General features: G+C 46.4%; 1 protein-coding gene and 1 long non-coding RNA gene across 4 annotated transcripts in view; one reads left to right on the plus strand and one right to left on the minus strand.

Moving 5' to 3' along the window:
- The window catches only part of Hpx (hemopexin), a 7,841-nt gene extending 1,128 nt beyond the window's left edge, over positions 1 to 6,713 (minus strand). The window contains exons 1-7 of the mRNA XM_055597397.1: positions 6,580 to 6,713; positions 6,381 to 6,439; positions 6,229 to 6,300; positions 5,801 to 5,922; positions 3,313 to 3,466; positions 2,507 to 2,719; positions 2,100 to 2,228 (exon numbers count right to left, since the gene is read on the minus strand). Of these exons, the coding sequence (XP_055453372.1) occupies positions 2,100 to 2,228; positions 2,507 to 2,719; positions 3,313 to 3,466; positions 5,801 to 5,922; positions 6,229 to 6,300; positions 6,381 to 6,439; positions 6,580 to 6,698 (868 nt within the window). The 5' untranslated portion in view covers positions 6,699 to 6,713. The remainder of the gene's footprint in view (positions 1 to 2,099; positions 2,229 to 2,506; positions 2,720 to 3,312; positions 3,467 to 5,800; positions 5,923 to 6,228; positions 6,301 to 6,380; positions 6,440 to 6,579) is intronic.
- Positions 6,714 to 6,897: 184 nt separating this feature from the next.
- Positions 6,898 to 15,478, plus strand: LOC129669234 (uncharacterized). Of its 3 annotated transcripts, XR_008719010.1 has the most exons (4): positions 6,898 to 6,957; positions 14,246 to 14,361; positions 15,062 to 15,264; positions 15,382 to 15,478. It is a non-coding gene; the product is annotated as an uncharacterized LOC129669234 (long non-coding RNA). The 3 variants fall into 3 exon arrangements; XR_008719009.1 differs by having other exon boundaries at positions 14,246 to 15,264; XR_008719011.1 differs by lacking the exon at positions 6,898 to 6,957 and adding an exon at positions 12,737 to 12,805 and having other exon boundaries at positions 14,246 to 15,264.
- Positions 15,479 to 15,507: the final 29 nt, after the last annotated feature.

The raw sequence follows: 15,507 nt of genomic DNA on the forward strand, positions 1-15,507 counted from the left end.
TGTGTGTGTGTGTGTGTGTGTGTGTGTGTGTGTGTGTGTGTGTGTGTTAGCTGTCCTGATCTATCATTCTCTATCTCGTTCTCTGGAAAGCAGATCTCTCACTAACTCTAGAGCTAGACTGGCAGCCAGCAAGCCCCACTGACCCTGCTGTGTCTGTTCCCCAACAGCAATGGGGTTACAGGTGTACATCCTGGCTTCCCTGGCTTTTTACAAACTCAGTTTTCACACTTGAGCAGCTAGCATGCTCACTGAGCCATCTCGCCAATCTCTCTTATTATCATAGTAACTTAGTAAAAGAATTAAGACTTCCATTTACCTCCCCTTCCCTCATTGCTCTTTAATTATACTTGCGTTTCTGTCCTCCACTGAAATTGTTCCTATGAACGTTTGCACTATCCTTCAAATCTAATGGTTAATTTCTATCACTCAGCTCTCAGCAGCATTTGACTGCACACCTTTTTCCTTTGACACAGGGTCTCAAATCTCATGTATGCTGTGCAGCTGCAGGTGGCCTCCATGAACTTCGGATACCCCTGCCTCCACCTGCCATGCCCAGCTGATATGTCGCTAGGGATTTAGGCCAGAGCTTTGTGCATGCTAAGCAAGCACACTACCAACTGAGCTACAACCCTAACCATTCCTTCTTCATTAAATATTAAAAAAAAAAAATCTTGGCTCCTGTGGTCCTAGACTCATCCAGTGTACTACTTGTCTTTTTGGTGGTCCTCTTGGTCTTCTATCTAAAAGGTCAGAGTCCCTATTTTGTCCTCTTTTCTACTCTAAATGTGCTTAACTCCCTTGGTGTTCTCAAAAATACCATCTACATGCTGGGGGCACCTGTGAACTCCTTGGCTCAGGCTCACCTCTCCTCTGAACTTTAGGCTCAACTTCAATTGTCCACCTGACACATTCTTTTGGTCCTATTTGGGATCCCCAAACCTAGCATGTTCCAATTGATCTCTGCTCCCATCAACCACTGCACACACACACACTCACACACACTTTCTTTGTCTGTGATCCCCTCCCCTCCCAATGACCCAACATGCTCACCGTAGATGCTTACTCGCCTGACACTTACACATTCTTACCATGATGTGTTCTCAGCTCAGATCTGTATTGTCACCACACGTATGTTTCATTGCAGCTATGTCCTCATTGAGGTGTGTATTCATATTGAGCTATATTCCATGTAGTTGTACACTTCTATCACAACATACATATTTCCCGGGAGTTAGGAACTTTAGAGCAGTATGTTTACCTTTCTGTGCCCTTGCCATTTGTGCCCCTTTTGCTCCACGTGTCTCAGATTGAATGTGATGTGGTTGTTCCCGCCCCATGTGTAGGAGTACCCCGCTACTGCCTGCCTGAGGAGTTATATGTCCCAGATATCATGAGATGGCTTTTACCAACTGATGACAAAGGTCAAGGGATGGGTCCCTTTATTGGACACTCAAGGTGAAAAATCTCCTTGAAGCTATATCTTAAGGGTCTAGAGTGCTCAGTGCTTCTTTTCTGTTTCTTAGCAGGGAGGACGTCTCATCACCTAGTGATGCAGAGTCCAGAGGCCTGGATGTAAGGACTAAGGACCTTGGAAAGATGGGGTTCCTGAAATAAATTAAGGGATATCCAGAGTACTCAGAAAGGCATGTGTTAGAACAAATGACAAGAGGAGGCACAGAGACCCAGGAAGACCCCGAGAGCAAGCAAGAGCCAGGGGTCTCAGAGACACACGCAAGAGCAAGGGATACAAACAGGCATGGACACAGAGAGGTCTGGAGATCAAATTACAGAGGACTCAGCAGGGCAAGGGAAACATGAGAAATGTCTGGGGACAGAGAGGAACCATAGAGTATGCAGACAGGAAGCAGGTGACACTGAGAAGCAGACAGGTAGAGGTGGGAGAAAGGCCTGGGCGATGAGAGATAAGGTTGAAAATATACATCTGAGGAGATGAGGGAGTGCTAAGCGGAGGTGAAGGTACAAAGGAACAAAACGTAGGACATGGTAATGAAAGTGATAGGGCTATGTCAGAGAAGAGAGGCACAAGCAAAAGAGACAGACGGGAAGGCAGACATGGGGAACCCGGGGCAGTCTCTCACCGCTGAAGGCATAGGTGGCGCCACGGTGGTCAGACATCAATGCAGATAAGGCAGGATCTGGGCTACAACGTAGATGCATAGGATGGGTGCTATTCCCATGAGCAGTTGCATTTCTGTGTCTACCATGGCCTGGAAGAGAAACAGGTGGTGCGAACACACACACACACACACACACACACACACACACACACACACACACGGTGAGGGGAGCTGGGGTCAGAGTAGGATCTGAAGCTGAAGACATGGCTACTGTTAGCAGGAATGTGGGCTCCCCTGTTTGAGGGATGGGTGGAATCACACCTAAGATGTTAGAGTACAGAGTTCAGTTGGGGGATGAGCATACGAGGCCAGCACGCTCAGCCAACACGAATAAATTCCAGAAGGTCCTAGGGGCTGGGCTTTCTTACCTCTGCCAGGGCAGGACATGAAGTAGTCACGGACATCCAGAGGGTACCTGGGAGGCACCACTCCGGTGACAGGGTGGAAGCGCAGGAACTGGTTGCCCTGGAAGCAGTAGTACCGTTCGAGCCACCTCAGAGCTGCAGTGCAGTTTCCAACGGCCGGCCAGGAACGTTCCTTTTTGGTTCTTGTGGCAAAGTCCCAGAACCACTTGCGGTTACCTATAACCAAGAAATCAAACAGCATTCGGTGAGGCAGGGTTATGCACACCTTGGCTTGCCTGGAGCCCAGGAATAGGTTGGATACGGTGGATGGCTACATGGAGCAAACAAGCACAGCAGGGAGGCAGTTGACTAAATTGTCCATACGTCAAAAGCCAGCAGTAAGATGCACATGATCAACCCCATAACAGAAAGAGCTGGGAACAGTCAGAGAAAGAGGAAATTAACTGAAATCTGAGGTGAGTGTTACAAGGCAGACAAGAGAGGAAGCTGAAGGTAAATTTGTTATACAGTGAATAGTGTGGAGTTTCTGGAGCCAAGGTTAGAAGTCAAAGTTGGAAGGTCAATAGGGATTTGGTCATGGTGAGATGTATTCACAAGGCCAAGAGGCACAGGTCTGTCAAGAGGTATAAGGGAGAGATGTTAATCCAGTTACCTTCGTTAGAATGACCTCTACCCCTTACTCTACTTGACTTCTAGCCTATAACTGGCTTTTCCATTTTTTGTTCCTGATAAAGCCAAAAGTGGCTCTTCTGCCATCACCCTGAGCACCATGATGCCATCTATGTTCTTGCATTCCTGTGTGGACTCACCTTGGAAGAAAAGGATGCCTTCACTCTGGCATTCCCCATGGTGACATTCCACAGCTGCGTCCACTGGGTATGGGATTCCGGGAAATTCTTCTTCGAACAACTTTGGGTATCCATTTTCCTTCTTTTCAGGAGGATATACCCAGACTTTGTCTCCCTGCATTCAAAAGCACCGTTTTGAAAACTGTTCCCCTCCAGACACATTGCATGCACATTCACTTTTGCTCTATTGTGTTTACACGCTATTTCCTTACAGCTATTTCCTTTTCAGTCCGCCGGTGGGGGAAATGTGTTGTCCCTTATACACTACATACGCTCGGCCAACAAAGCCACTTTCCTAGCAATGCATACACATCTGGCTATGTGTAAGCAAACACTCCTGAAACACACTTACTTACAGCACTCTTAGTTTTGGCAGATGCACAAGGAGTTATTATCCAATCACTCATCCTTCCTCGTATACTCGTTTGCGCATTTATTGATGGGTTCATTCTAGAAACACGTACTAAATGACTACTGCAGGCTGGGCAGACACTATGAGCGGCACTGAGTGTCCAAGGGTGACAAGATCCTAGCGGCTACATCCCCAGACGTTCGGCAACCAAGATGAAAAGGCAAAACGCACGTTAAAATATAGAGGGGGTGTCTAATTATGTCTGGGAAAGTCCCAGAAAGTTTCAGAGTGGAAGTATGTGGCCAAAGAGTTGAAAAATGAGTAAGAATTTTCCAGAGGACAGCAGCATAGAGGACCCTAACATGTATCGAATACTCAGAAGAGACTTTGTGTAACCCTATATGACTGGTACACAGTGAACATGGCAGGGAAGGAAGAAAAACAAAGCTGGCTCCCTCAGGCCCATGTGCCCCTGGCATATGGTGCCCAGGTACATGATGGTACCTCTGCTGAAACAGGAAGCACAGAGAAAAGATTGCTTTGTAAGAAAGATGCTAAACTTATTTGGGAGGATGCTGGATTTGAGGTCTCCGTGGGATAGCTCGGCCACAGATTTTTCAACGAGAAAGTGAAAACAGATTTCCAAAGCTTAGGAGAGTGACCCAGATCTGCTATCCAGAGCACAGAACCCTCAAAGCCATGGCAGTGGCTGAAATCACCCGGGAGGGTGCACAAAAAGTCTCAGAGTGGATCCCCAAGTAACAAACATTTTGTAGTGGCTAATTTTATGTCAGCTTCATACAATCTAGAGTCATCTGGAAGGAGGGAAACTTAACTGAGAAAACGCCTCAATAAGATCTGGCTGTAGAGCATTTTCTTAATTAGTGATTGATGGTGGAGGGCCCAGCCCATTGTGGTGCATCTCTCAGCTGGTGGTCTGAGCAAGCCATGAGGAACAAGCCAGTAAGCAGCACTCCTCTATGGCCTCTGCATCAGCTCCTGCTCCAGGTTCCTGCCATGTCCTTCAGTGATGACCACTACTGTGGAAGCGTAAGCTGAATAAAACCCTTCACGCCCCAACTTGCTTTTGGTCATGATGTTTCATCACAGCAACAGTAATCCTAATGAGGACACTGGTTAAAAAGAGAGAGTAGAAAGAGGCAATGAAGGAGAGGAAATGAAGTTGTCATTCAGGAACACCCCAACACATACACACCCTTAGGCAAGTTAGGAGAAGTTATCTCTTCCTATCAGCAGACAATTTGGGCCCAGTTCTGGGGCTTCGTGAACACAAAAGTCACTTGCACACTTGGCCAGGTGCCATTGTATTGGGAACAACTTGCCCCACATATAAACAGGACAAGATACAGGGTCATAGAAGCCAAGGGGGAAAATGAAGTGAGTTAGGAATAGCAAGGCCAGCTAGAACTAGATTAGGAATGAAAAACAGTCATTGGATATTGGCTTTTCCTGCTCTTTCTCTCGCTCTCTCTCACAAGAGCACACACATGAAGACACACACAGGTGTGTGGGGAGAGACTGTGCTTTTTCAGGAAAATAAGGCACAGGAGGAGGAAACTTTGTACCTATCAGCAAGGACCCTGCTATAGTTTGAATGTGTCCTTCAAGGTTATATGTTGGAAAGTTCATTCCCATGCAACAGTGCTCGGAGGTAAGGCCTAATAAGTCATTGTTAGTTCATCAGAGACCTGCCACCCAAATGGCTTAATGTTGTTATTGGTTCAATATGATAATGGGAGTAGTTAGCTATCATAAGAGTAGGTCACTATAAAACCAAGTTTGGATCCTTCCTGCTCTCTCCTGCTTTCTTTCTCTTACCTTGGTGCCATCTTTCTATAGACTATGATGCAGCATGAACCCCCTTGCCAGATACAGCACTATGCCCCTGAGCTTCCCAAACTTCAGAACCATGAGCCAAGTAAAATGCTATTCATTAAAATTATCTAGTATCAGACATTCTGTTACAGTAGCAGAAAATGGACCAAGTCAGGCTCCATGCCAACGATACTCAAGGGAGGGACTCTAATATCGATCCCAGCCCTTTCCAGCCCAGATCTTCTCTTGACCCAGCAGTACCTTGAGCAAGAAGACACTGTCGGGACCTCGACGGAAAGCAGCGTCCACTGAACTGACGGAATTCTTCCACCTCTCTGAGATCAGCTCCCGGATCCCCGAGTGACCCTTCCATACGAACTCCCCTGAAAAACCAACACACTCTGGGATCCAGAACAACCTTTGCAGACTAGGATGGCTTCAAAGAAACGGCTATTGATGGCCCCAGAAAATCCCTGAGCCCACCTACAGATGAAGAACCCTCCAAAGGGATCATGCCCGGAGGTCCAAATATTCCAACCATAGCCTTGTTTTGTTTGCTTGCTTTTTAGGCAGCGTTACCCTTATAGCCTTCAAGACCTAGCCTGGTCTTGAACTTATTAGTCTCCTGCCTCAGGCTTCCCAGTGCTGTAGTTACTAGCATGTACCGACATGCACAGCTTCCCTCCTACCTTTAAAGAACAGCATGGTCCCATTGTGATCCAGGGTAGCAGCACCAAAGCTCCAGCTATCCGAGCAGCGTTCTGGGTTGGGAAAATATCAGTAAGGTGATAAAATGCAGAGACATGGAAGACAGAAAAACTCGGGGAACTGGGGTTCTCACCGGTTACATCTGAGTCTGGCCTGGTCCCATTTTCACCTTCAGCAACATTCCCATGGGCACTAGAGAAAACACAGATAGATATCTGGTTCCATTTGGGTCCTCTTCCTGTTCCTTAGCTCATGCCCTAGGTCCAGAAACTGACCCCATCACACAAAAGCCCAGAGCACAATCCTCTATCCCCAGTTCCAGCTCTACTCACGAAGGAAGAGGGTTGGCAGCAGCTGGGGGCCAGCACAGGCCCAGCAACACCGGGATAACTAGAGCTACCACTGTCCGAGCCATGCTGAGCTGGAAAGGCCACAGGACGGCACTGGGCATGAGGCTGAACTTATATAGAGCTGGTAACAGCGCCACCCCCACTTCCCACCCTATTGGGAAAGATTTGTCTTCCACGACTATGCCAATATTGGCAGATGACCTCACAGCAAATAAGATCAAAGTCTACAAAAGAAACCTAAACCCAAGACTCTCTTCCCGGCAGCAGTCCCCACCCCCTTCAGCAAATTTCCAGCTGTGACTGGCCCACATCCACTGTGACTAGAGGTGCAGGTGCTTCTCAATAAGAACAGGACGAATGGTGAGTTTTCGGGGGCTGAGTTTGTCTCCACAGCAGGAAAGGGAGAAAGAGGAGAGAAGGAACCTTTTTTATGTATCAAATCCAACTCAACTAAACAGAGGGCTACTTACACGCACCTACAACCCCTGCACACAAAATGAACTCCCTCAGAAGTATCCAAGAGAACTTTTTCCAAGCATCAGTCATGGACCATGGAGGCCTTTTCTCAGGGGGAGGGGTTACCCCCAAACCTTTTCAGCTTTATCTCTAGGCTACTGGTTTGGAGATGTCTTACTATTGCCAAATAACCTAAACTCTGTCCCAAGCTCAACCACTGCCAGGGGAAAAAAAAAAAGGTACAAAAGCTTCTGAGGAAAGGCCTGACAGTAACAGGGCCCAAAAAGAAAGGTGTCTCTTCCTTGTGGTCTCTCTCTTAGTTCCAACTATGGGGGAACGCACCTTATTGACCTATCACAGAGCACACCAAACTGTAACTAGGATTGCACAATATTTACAAATGATTTCTACTTGTTACCTTCTCCATATACGCTTTCTTGACCAGCTTTTTTGACCTCTCAGCCTCTGCTTTCCTTATGTCACCTACTGAAATTTGAAACAGTTTCCCCAGCTACTATCTGATTGCTTTTTGTTAGTTTTGTTTCGTAAGCAATCCAGGGTTTTCCACAGGTTAGGCAAGTGCTCTACCATTCCCAGTCCTGTTCTTGTTTCGTATTCATGGTGCTGACTTGTTTTTCCTCTTATCATTAAATTTCTGAGAATTCCCCTCTTCTGAAGTAAGTGGCTATTGTTAATGGGGTGTCTCACGACACACTGAACTCTGGAGGCCACATTTGTCACCGCCCTCCATCTGGTGGTCCTGTTCCTCCCCCAAATGTTTCAGTCCCATACCTTTCTCCTTCCTGAGATTGTCCCTGTCATTTCCAGTACCTTCTATTCTCAGAACTGGCTGGGACCACTCCCAGAACCTGCCTCATTTCCATGCCAGCTCAGCAGAGAACTGTAGCTAGTACCAGCTTTGCTGTAGCTGAGTCTCCCAAACCTCTGCTCCTTAATGATCTTTCTTAGGTGGTCTTGTGGTCCTTACATCCCTCTACACAACCTTGGCAAGAGCCTGAGAAAGCCTTTCCTTTATAAAGTGTTGAGACTGGACTGGGTGGCATGATCACACTGAGCATTGCTCTGCCACTGAGCTGTTCCTCTTGACCAAGATCCCCTTTCCAATCTGCAAAAATCCTCCTAGTAGAAAACCAAAGCTCCAGGACCTCCACAGCATGTCACCAGGCTTCGGCCATCACACACATGTCCCTTCCTGGCTAAAAATGAACATGTGTTGTCAGTGTCACTTCTTCCTTATGGGTCAGTGGGCAAAGCTAGATTTCTAAAGGACAAAGGACACTCCTACAACTGAGGCCGGACACACATATTCTCCCGTCGCAAGGTATCTCTGGGTGCATCTGCACTGGTAGCAGATACTCCTAGACTCTTTTCTTTTCTTTTCTTTTCTTTTCTTTTCTTTTCTTTTCTTTTCTTTTCTTTTCTTTTCTTTTCTTTTCTTTTCTTTTCTTTTCTTTAGGGCTCTAATACCTATAACTTTCTGGAATCCATTACTAACTTGTCGGCCATTCTCCCTCTGCCTAGAAGAGTCCTCTACAGAGAAACAGCATGTGGGTTAGAGATGACTCAGTGGTCAAAGCACTCACTTTTCTTCTAAAGGCCCTGATTTCAATTCCCAGCAACCCGCATGACAGCTCACAACTATCTGATGCCACCTTCTGGCATGAAGATGTACATGCAGACAGAGTACCCGTATACAGAAAATACAGACATACTAAATCTAAAATGATAAATAAAATGCAGAGAGGGAGAGAAGTGGTACAGATTCACTGGGCTGTGAATTTGGTGCTGGTCACAGGTCCTAAGTCACAAGTTACCTCTTCTCAAGCACACAACACAGCACTGACCTTAATTTTATTCCTCTCACCTAAGAGGCCACCTGTGCTCTGCCTCAGTCCATCCAGTCCTCCTGCCTGGACCAAAAAGCTCATTCATAGCTATGCACAGGCACCCCTGGAGACCACAGCACACTCACAGCATTCCCTCCCCTGAACTGGCTTTTTCCAGCCTTCCCTCTCACTCCTCCTAACCCCTAGCTATGTGGACTTAGGGGTACACCCTCCCCTTTGATCTTTTCCTGTCCTCTGTAAACCTCCACTAATCAGAGAGGGCAGAGAGACCTCAGCGCACCTTGACTTCCAGGGAAATTCAAGCTCTGAAAAATACAGCCACTTGCTTTTTGGTGCAGTCTTCTCAGTTTTCCCAACCAACAGCTTGCTTACTTCCTCCAGGAAAGACCAGCAAAAGTTTTAATGACTAGAACATCCTCTGGCCGTACAAGACTATAATTTAAGCTGAACATTGACCTCATTATCCTTTGAGATAGGCATGTCCAACCTGCCTTAGAACTAATGTGACTTCAGTCATTCCTCCTGGGACCACTGAGTACTGGCTGTGCTGGACCTGATGCCTTCGCTGTGTTCTCCAGAGCACAGACTGGATTCTCCCTCTCCTGTGGCTTGAAGGCTTAGCAGCTAAAAAGAGCTCACTGCTCCCAACCAACCCTTCCAGAAAAAGCACTTTCTCTTGCTTTATAATGGATCTTCGGAATAGTTCGATAGTCTGAATAGTACAGGTTTTTTTTTTTATTTATATGTATGTGTGCCTGCTTGTCTGTATATATAACCGTATGCATGCAGATGCCTAGGGAGGTCAGAGAGTGGCGCTGGAACCCTGGAACTGTAGTTACAGGCAGTTGTAAACATCTGGATATGGGTGTGGGAACTACACTCTGGTCCTTTGAGATATCTCCCCTGACCCTAAACAGCCCATTCTTGTCTCCTTTGTGTAGAAAATAACTTATTCACATCTACTAGGCACCTGTGTCTGCTGTCCTACTGAGCACTTACTGAGATTTCATTTAATATATGTCATTTTGATCCTGTGGTTTGAATGTGTTTGTCCTCTCCAAATTCATGTACTGGAAGCTTATTTTCCAATGAATGAGGCAGAGGCAGGAGTTGGGGCCTGTGGGGAATGCAGCTATAAAGGGAGCATGGAGACACAGGCTCTCCCTCTCTTCTGCCCCGTGAAGAGCAGTCCCTCACCAGGCTCCGCACACACTGGCACCCTGAGCTTGGCCTTCCTAGGCTCCAGACCTGTGAGAAATACATTTCTTTGGGTGTTTTGTTTTAGCTGCATAAATGGGGGAGGCAGAACTGTTTGCCCTATTTTATGATTGAGGAAAACGTGAGGAATCTCAACCAAATCGCTTTGTTAGCAACTGATGGAGCCCTGACTTCAACTATGGCTTCTTGATCCTAGCGTGTGCTCCTAAGTTTATGGAGAGCCATGCTGGTCAATATTTAACAGCTGTTATCTAGGGGGTTCTGCATGGTCTCCTACCCGAGAGGCGTAAAGAAACACAGGACACCATAACGGTAGAGTAAGTAGTAACGGATGCTTTTGAGTATTCCTCAGCTTTGATTTTTTGAAAAGGATTTACCTATTTAACATTCTTTAGAGACAGTTTTGTAGCTCATGCTGGCCTCAAGTTCATGATCCTCAGGCTTTAGCCTCCTGAGTACTAAGCTAACAGGTTAGTTTTGTTGTTTATTTTTGTTTTGTTGGTGGTTTTCTGTTATTTTTGTTTCTTTTTGAGACAGGGCTTCTCTGTGTATCCTGGGCTGTCCTGAACTCACTAGACCAGGCTGGCCTCGCTCTCACAGAGATCCACCTGCCTCTGCCTCCCTGGATGCTGGGATCACAAGTGTGTGCCACCTCACTAGGCTTTTTCTTTTTTGGAGGGAGGGTGGGGGTTCAAGACACAGTTTCTCTGTGCAGTCCTGGTTGTTTCAGAATGCTGGCCTCAAACTCAGGGACTCACCTGCCTTTGCCTCCTGAGTGCCAGGATAACAGGCATGTGCCACCACGCCCAGCAGCTCACATGCTTATGATCACAGATCCCAGAGAAACCTAGGTGTTCATCAGCATGGAAAAGTTACAAAAACTTCTGCTAGTACATATTAAAAAAACCTGTATGTACCCTGAGGGGCGGGGGTGGGGTGAACTGAAGAAATAGCTGAGCATGGTGGCACACACCTTTAATTCCAGCACTCAACAGGCAGCATCAGGAAGACGTGAGTTTGAAGCCAGCCTGGCCTATAGAGGAAGTTATGGTGCACGGCTGCAATTTAATAATGGCTGGCTTTTAGCAATCAGGTCTCAAAGTACCTGATAATCAGTTCTCACTAGGCAGAAATGAAAGAACTGCAGAATCCACTAGACACCATAGTATCTAGTTGTACAAAGAACTTTTCTTTTGGTATCAAATATGGAATATAACATGAGGCAAGCATTCTACCACGGAGCTATATAACCCCAGCCCCAGATGAGGGTTTTATCTGCTTTTTTCTTCTTCTTCAGCACATGGAACAATGCCCATAATACTGTATTACATAAATAATAAATCCTGTGAGTTCTGCTTTCTAATTATACATGAAATCTGTATATTCCTGGCCCTTTAATAGTGCAAGAATAACGTTTTCTCAGCTGCCCACTGAGATAGCTTCCCCGCTTCTTCTGTTCCTCTGTAATCAGTCTGCCCCTATATGTCAGTTTTCATTACCATGGTGATCTCCAAAAGAATACTGAGGTTAGCTTGAAAGACTTATTATATATTCCAGTTTCGTCACACCCCACCCCTCTTTTTGGGGGGACAGGCTGGCCTGCAACTTGCTATGTGGACTACACTATCAAATTCATAGAGATCCAACTGCTCTGCCTCCCAAGCACAAGGATTAAAGGAATGTGCTACCGTGCCTGGATCTTTTCTCATTCTTAAAATATCCTCCTTAAAAACAAGGATCCACAAGGAGAGCAACAGAACCAGAAAATTTGAACACAGGGAACTTCCCAGAGACTCATACTCCAACCAAGGACTATTCATGGAGATAACCTAGAACCCCTGCACAGATGTAGCCCATGGCAGGTCAGTGTCCAAGTGGGTTACATAGTAATGGGAAGAGGAACTGCCTCTGATATATTCTGATTGGCCTGTTCTTTGATCACCTCCTCCTGAGGGGAGAGCAGCCTTACCAGGCCACAGAAGATGACAATGCAGTCACTCCTGAAAGACTAAGATCAGAAGGAGAGGAGGACCTCCCCTTTCAGTGGACTTGGGGAGGGGCATGAGTGAAGAAGGGGGAGGGAGGGTGGGATCGGGAGGGGAGGAGGGAGGGGCTTATGGGGGATACAAAGTGAATAAAGTGTAATTAATAAAAATAAATAAATTTAATTATTAAAAAACAAACAAGGATCCAATTGATGGAAACTTTTCTTTTACAAAGACCTCATACATCAGCATTTTTTGTTTGTTTGTTTGTTTGTTTGTTTGTAGACAGGGTCTGGCTGGGTGGTGGTGGCAAACACCTTTAATCCCAGAACTTGGAAGGCAGAAGCAGGCAGATTTCTTCGAGTTCCAAGCCAGTTTGGTCTACAGAACAAGGTCCAGGACAGCCAGGGCTACACAAGAAAACTGACTTGAAAAACAAAACAGAACAAAATAAACAAAAAAGACAGTGTCTGGCTATATGGCCTGGTACTCAAAGTGTAGCCCAGATCGGCCTAAGACTTAAAGCAATCTGCCCACTTCAGCAACCCACATGCTGAGGGCTCAGACTTGTAAACGCAAGACTATCCAATGCTTGCTTTCGTCTTTTTGGGACAGAGTCTACATACTGGAACTCCCTATAGTAGACCAGGCTGGCTTGAAGCCTGAGTGCTGAAATTAAAGGTATGTACCACCATGCCCACCATGCCCAGCTATCTCTCCAGTTGTTATGTTTCCTTTTTTTTAAGGTGCAAATATGGTTTAAAAATATGTATCGGCAAAATGTTTATGTAACTCTTCTGTGCTGATGGACACCTAAGTTTCTCTGTAATCTGTTTTCTATTTAAAAGCTGTGCTAAACATTTGGCAAACACACTCTTTGCATTTGTCCAGTTCTCCCCTACACTACATTCCTAGAACTGGAAGGCAACAGATATTTTTAAAGTACCCAGTCTTCAACAGAAGTGGTTTAGAGATGTCAATCACTTTCTTTCTCACTGATATTCTCTTCCCACAGCACTGCCCAGTCATCAGTTCATGAGCCCTATTGCTTAAGTTCTCCAGTGGTTTGCTGTTACACTTGGACCTAGATTTGGCCTTAATTTGAATCATCCAACTCAGCTCTTAGTCTTCAAACTGATCCTTTTCCTCTCTCCAACCACCTCCTTTCTGAAGCCACTTTGGCCTCCTTCAGATTCCAAAGCCATCAAGACCACTGCTGTAAGGAAATCTCTGCTTCCTTTTCTTAACATGGCTAATCCCTTATCAATTCTTTGATTCTTCAGCAGGCTGCTGACTAAAAGAGGCTTTCCCAGTTTACCCTATTTAACACTATTTCTGTCCTTGTACTTTATTTTTTTTCTCTTCATACTTGAACTCAAGTTGTCATTACACGTTTAGTTCTTTGTCTCTTTTCCCACTAAACTGTAACCTCCATACGGACAGGTCTTGTTCTCCTGGGGCCCATGGGTCTTTCTGACCCATTGTTCCAGGTAGTAAGTGTCCAGTAAATCTTTAATGGATGGATGAGCCTGTGGTTTACACATGGCCATAGAGCAATGGTTCTCAACCTGTGGGTCACAACTGCTTTGGAGGCTGCAGATCAGATATGTACACACTGCAAGTCACAACAGTAGGAAAATTACGGCTATAAGTTAGCAACAAAATCATCTTATGTTTGGAGGGTCACCACAAATGAGGAACTGTATTAAAGGATTGCAACATCAGGACAGCTGAGAACCATGGAGGATCACTGAACAAGCAGACCTTGAGTACACTCAGGACCACAAAATAACTTTCTGATCTGTCCTGACAATGGGCTTGTAGCAATGCCCCATGTATGTGAAGCTCATTTGAGACGCACCAATTGAATCATGACAGGGCCTCCACAGTCAGAAGTCATTTGTACCTACCTGGAGCAGCACTAGATAGGAAATGCCTGGGGTGATGGATCTAGGAACTTAGTGGCTTCCCTTTGAGACACCTCTTGCATGGCGTAGGAAGCCTGCCTAATCTAGAAACCAGCTCTAGAGTCCTGCTCTCTGACTGGCAGAGGAACTACTAGGACTTCCCAGCCAAGGAAAGTCACCTACTGTCACTTTATTTCCCTCGTTTGCTTTTTAGGCATTCCAAAGGAGATTGAAGAATGGGAGTCGGAGCTCCATTGGGCATCCCAGCTGGTGCTTTGCTTGGCGTGGAAGGAAGGACTAGAGTCTGCCGACACGGAGCCCACTGCCTCTGTAGGTCAATGCAGGGAGTGAGGCAGCACTGCTCATAATCAGAGCCAGGGGAGGCCCGGAGAGCACTGCCCTCCAGCTCCAGGCAATGTGTCCCCCACCTGCCTGCCAGTTCTCCACCAATGGTGAAGGAGAGGACCAGAGAGGCAAGCACAAGCAAGCAGCACACCCTGACCTCTACAAAGATCTCATGATGTTGATCATGCCTCCTATCCAAGACCCAGGAATTATGCAATATTAGACAGGTCTCTTATCTCTCCCACAACCTCTCATGACCAACCTTCCAAGATGCACTATTCAAATCTTGTGCTAGGTGCAAGAGCACAGGGTAAAAGACACTGTTACAGCTATAGCTCCAACTCTGTTCTCTTCAGTCAGCAATGGGCTCTATTTCCCTGAGCTTCAGTCTCTAGTAGAGAAAAGAGAATTTGTAGCTCCCACCTCCCGGGTCACTGAATACTGTTTTAATTATCTCTGGGATTAGCAGTTCTACCCAGAAATACTAGAGGTCTGGAATGCAATGTGAAAGACTCCATCCCACTGTGGGGAAAGGGCAGCAACCTTGGAACACAGCAATGGAAAGGGTGAGGGGTTTAGGGCTTTGGGAATGACCTCTACCAGTTACCATGGAGTCTCTTCCATCCAGCCTACTTGGACAAGCCTCAGGGAATGCTCTCATGGCTAAACCCTGTTCTCCCCGCAGCTGTGGCTGTATACTGGATGAGAGCCATCCTTTCCTACTTTGTAGCCCCAAGAGAGTGGCTGTCTATATCTACAGAGCGTAGAGACACAGGGCCTGGGAATGAGGAACTGGCAAGCGGCTCAGGCTTCGGGAGGCGCACTCGCTTTAGTCCCTCACCTGGCACTGGTGGAGGATACGCTGCTGGGCTTCACGGAGAGCAGCAGGTGGGTATGCGCAAGATACATTGTATACATGTGTGAAACTGTCAAAGAATAGTAAAAAATGTTCTTCAGGGGCTAGAGAGAAGGCTCAGCAGTTAAGAACCCTGTTTGTTCTTGCAGAGGACCTGGGTTTGGTTCCCAGTACCTACATGGTGACTCACAGCCGTCTCTAACTCCAGATTCAGGGATAGGCACTGCAAGGATGTGGTACCCAGACATGCAAACACAACGCTCATATTAATAAAG

Source organism: Psammomys obesus, unplaced genomic scaffold, assembly GCF_907164565.1.
Source record: "Psammomys obesus unplaced genomic scaffold, mPsaObe1.curated_primary_1811, whole genome shotgun sequence".
NCBI classification, from domain to species: domain Eukaryota; kingdom Metazoa; phylum Chordata; class Mammalia; order Rodentia; family Muridae; genus Psammomys; species Psammomys obesus.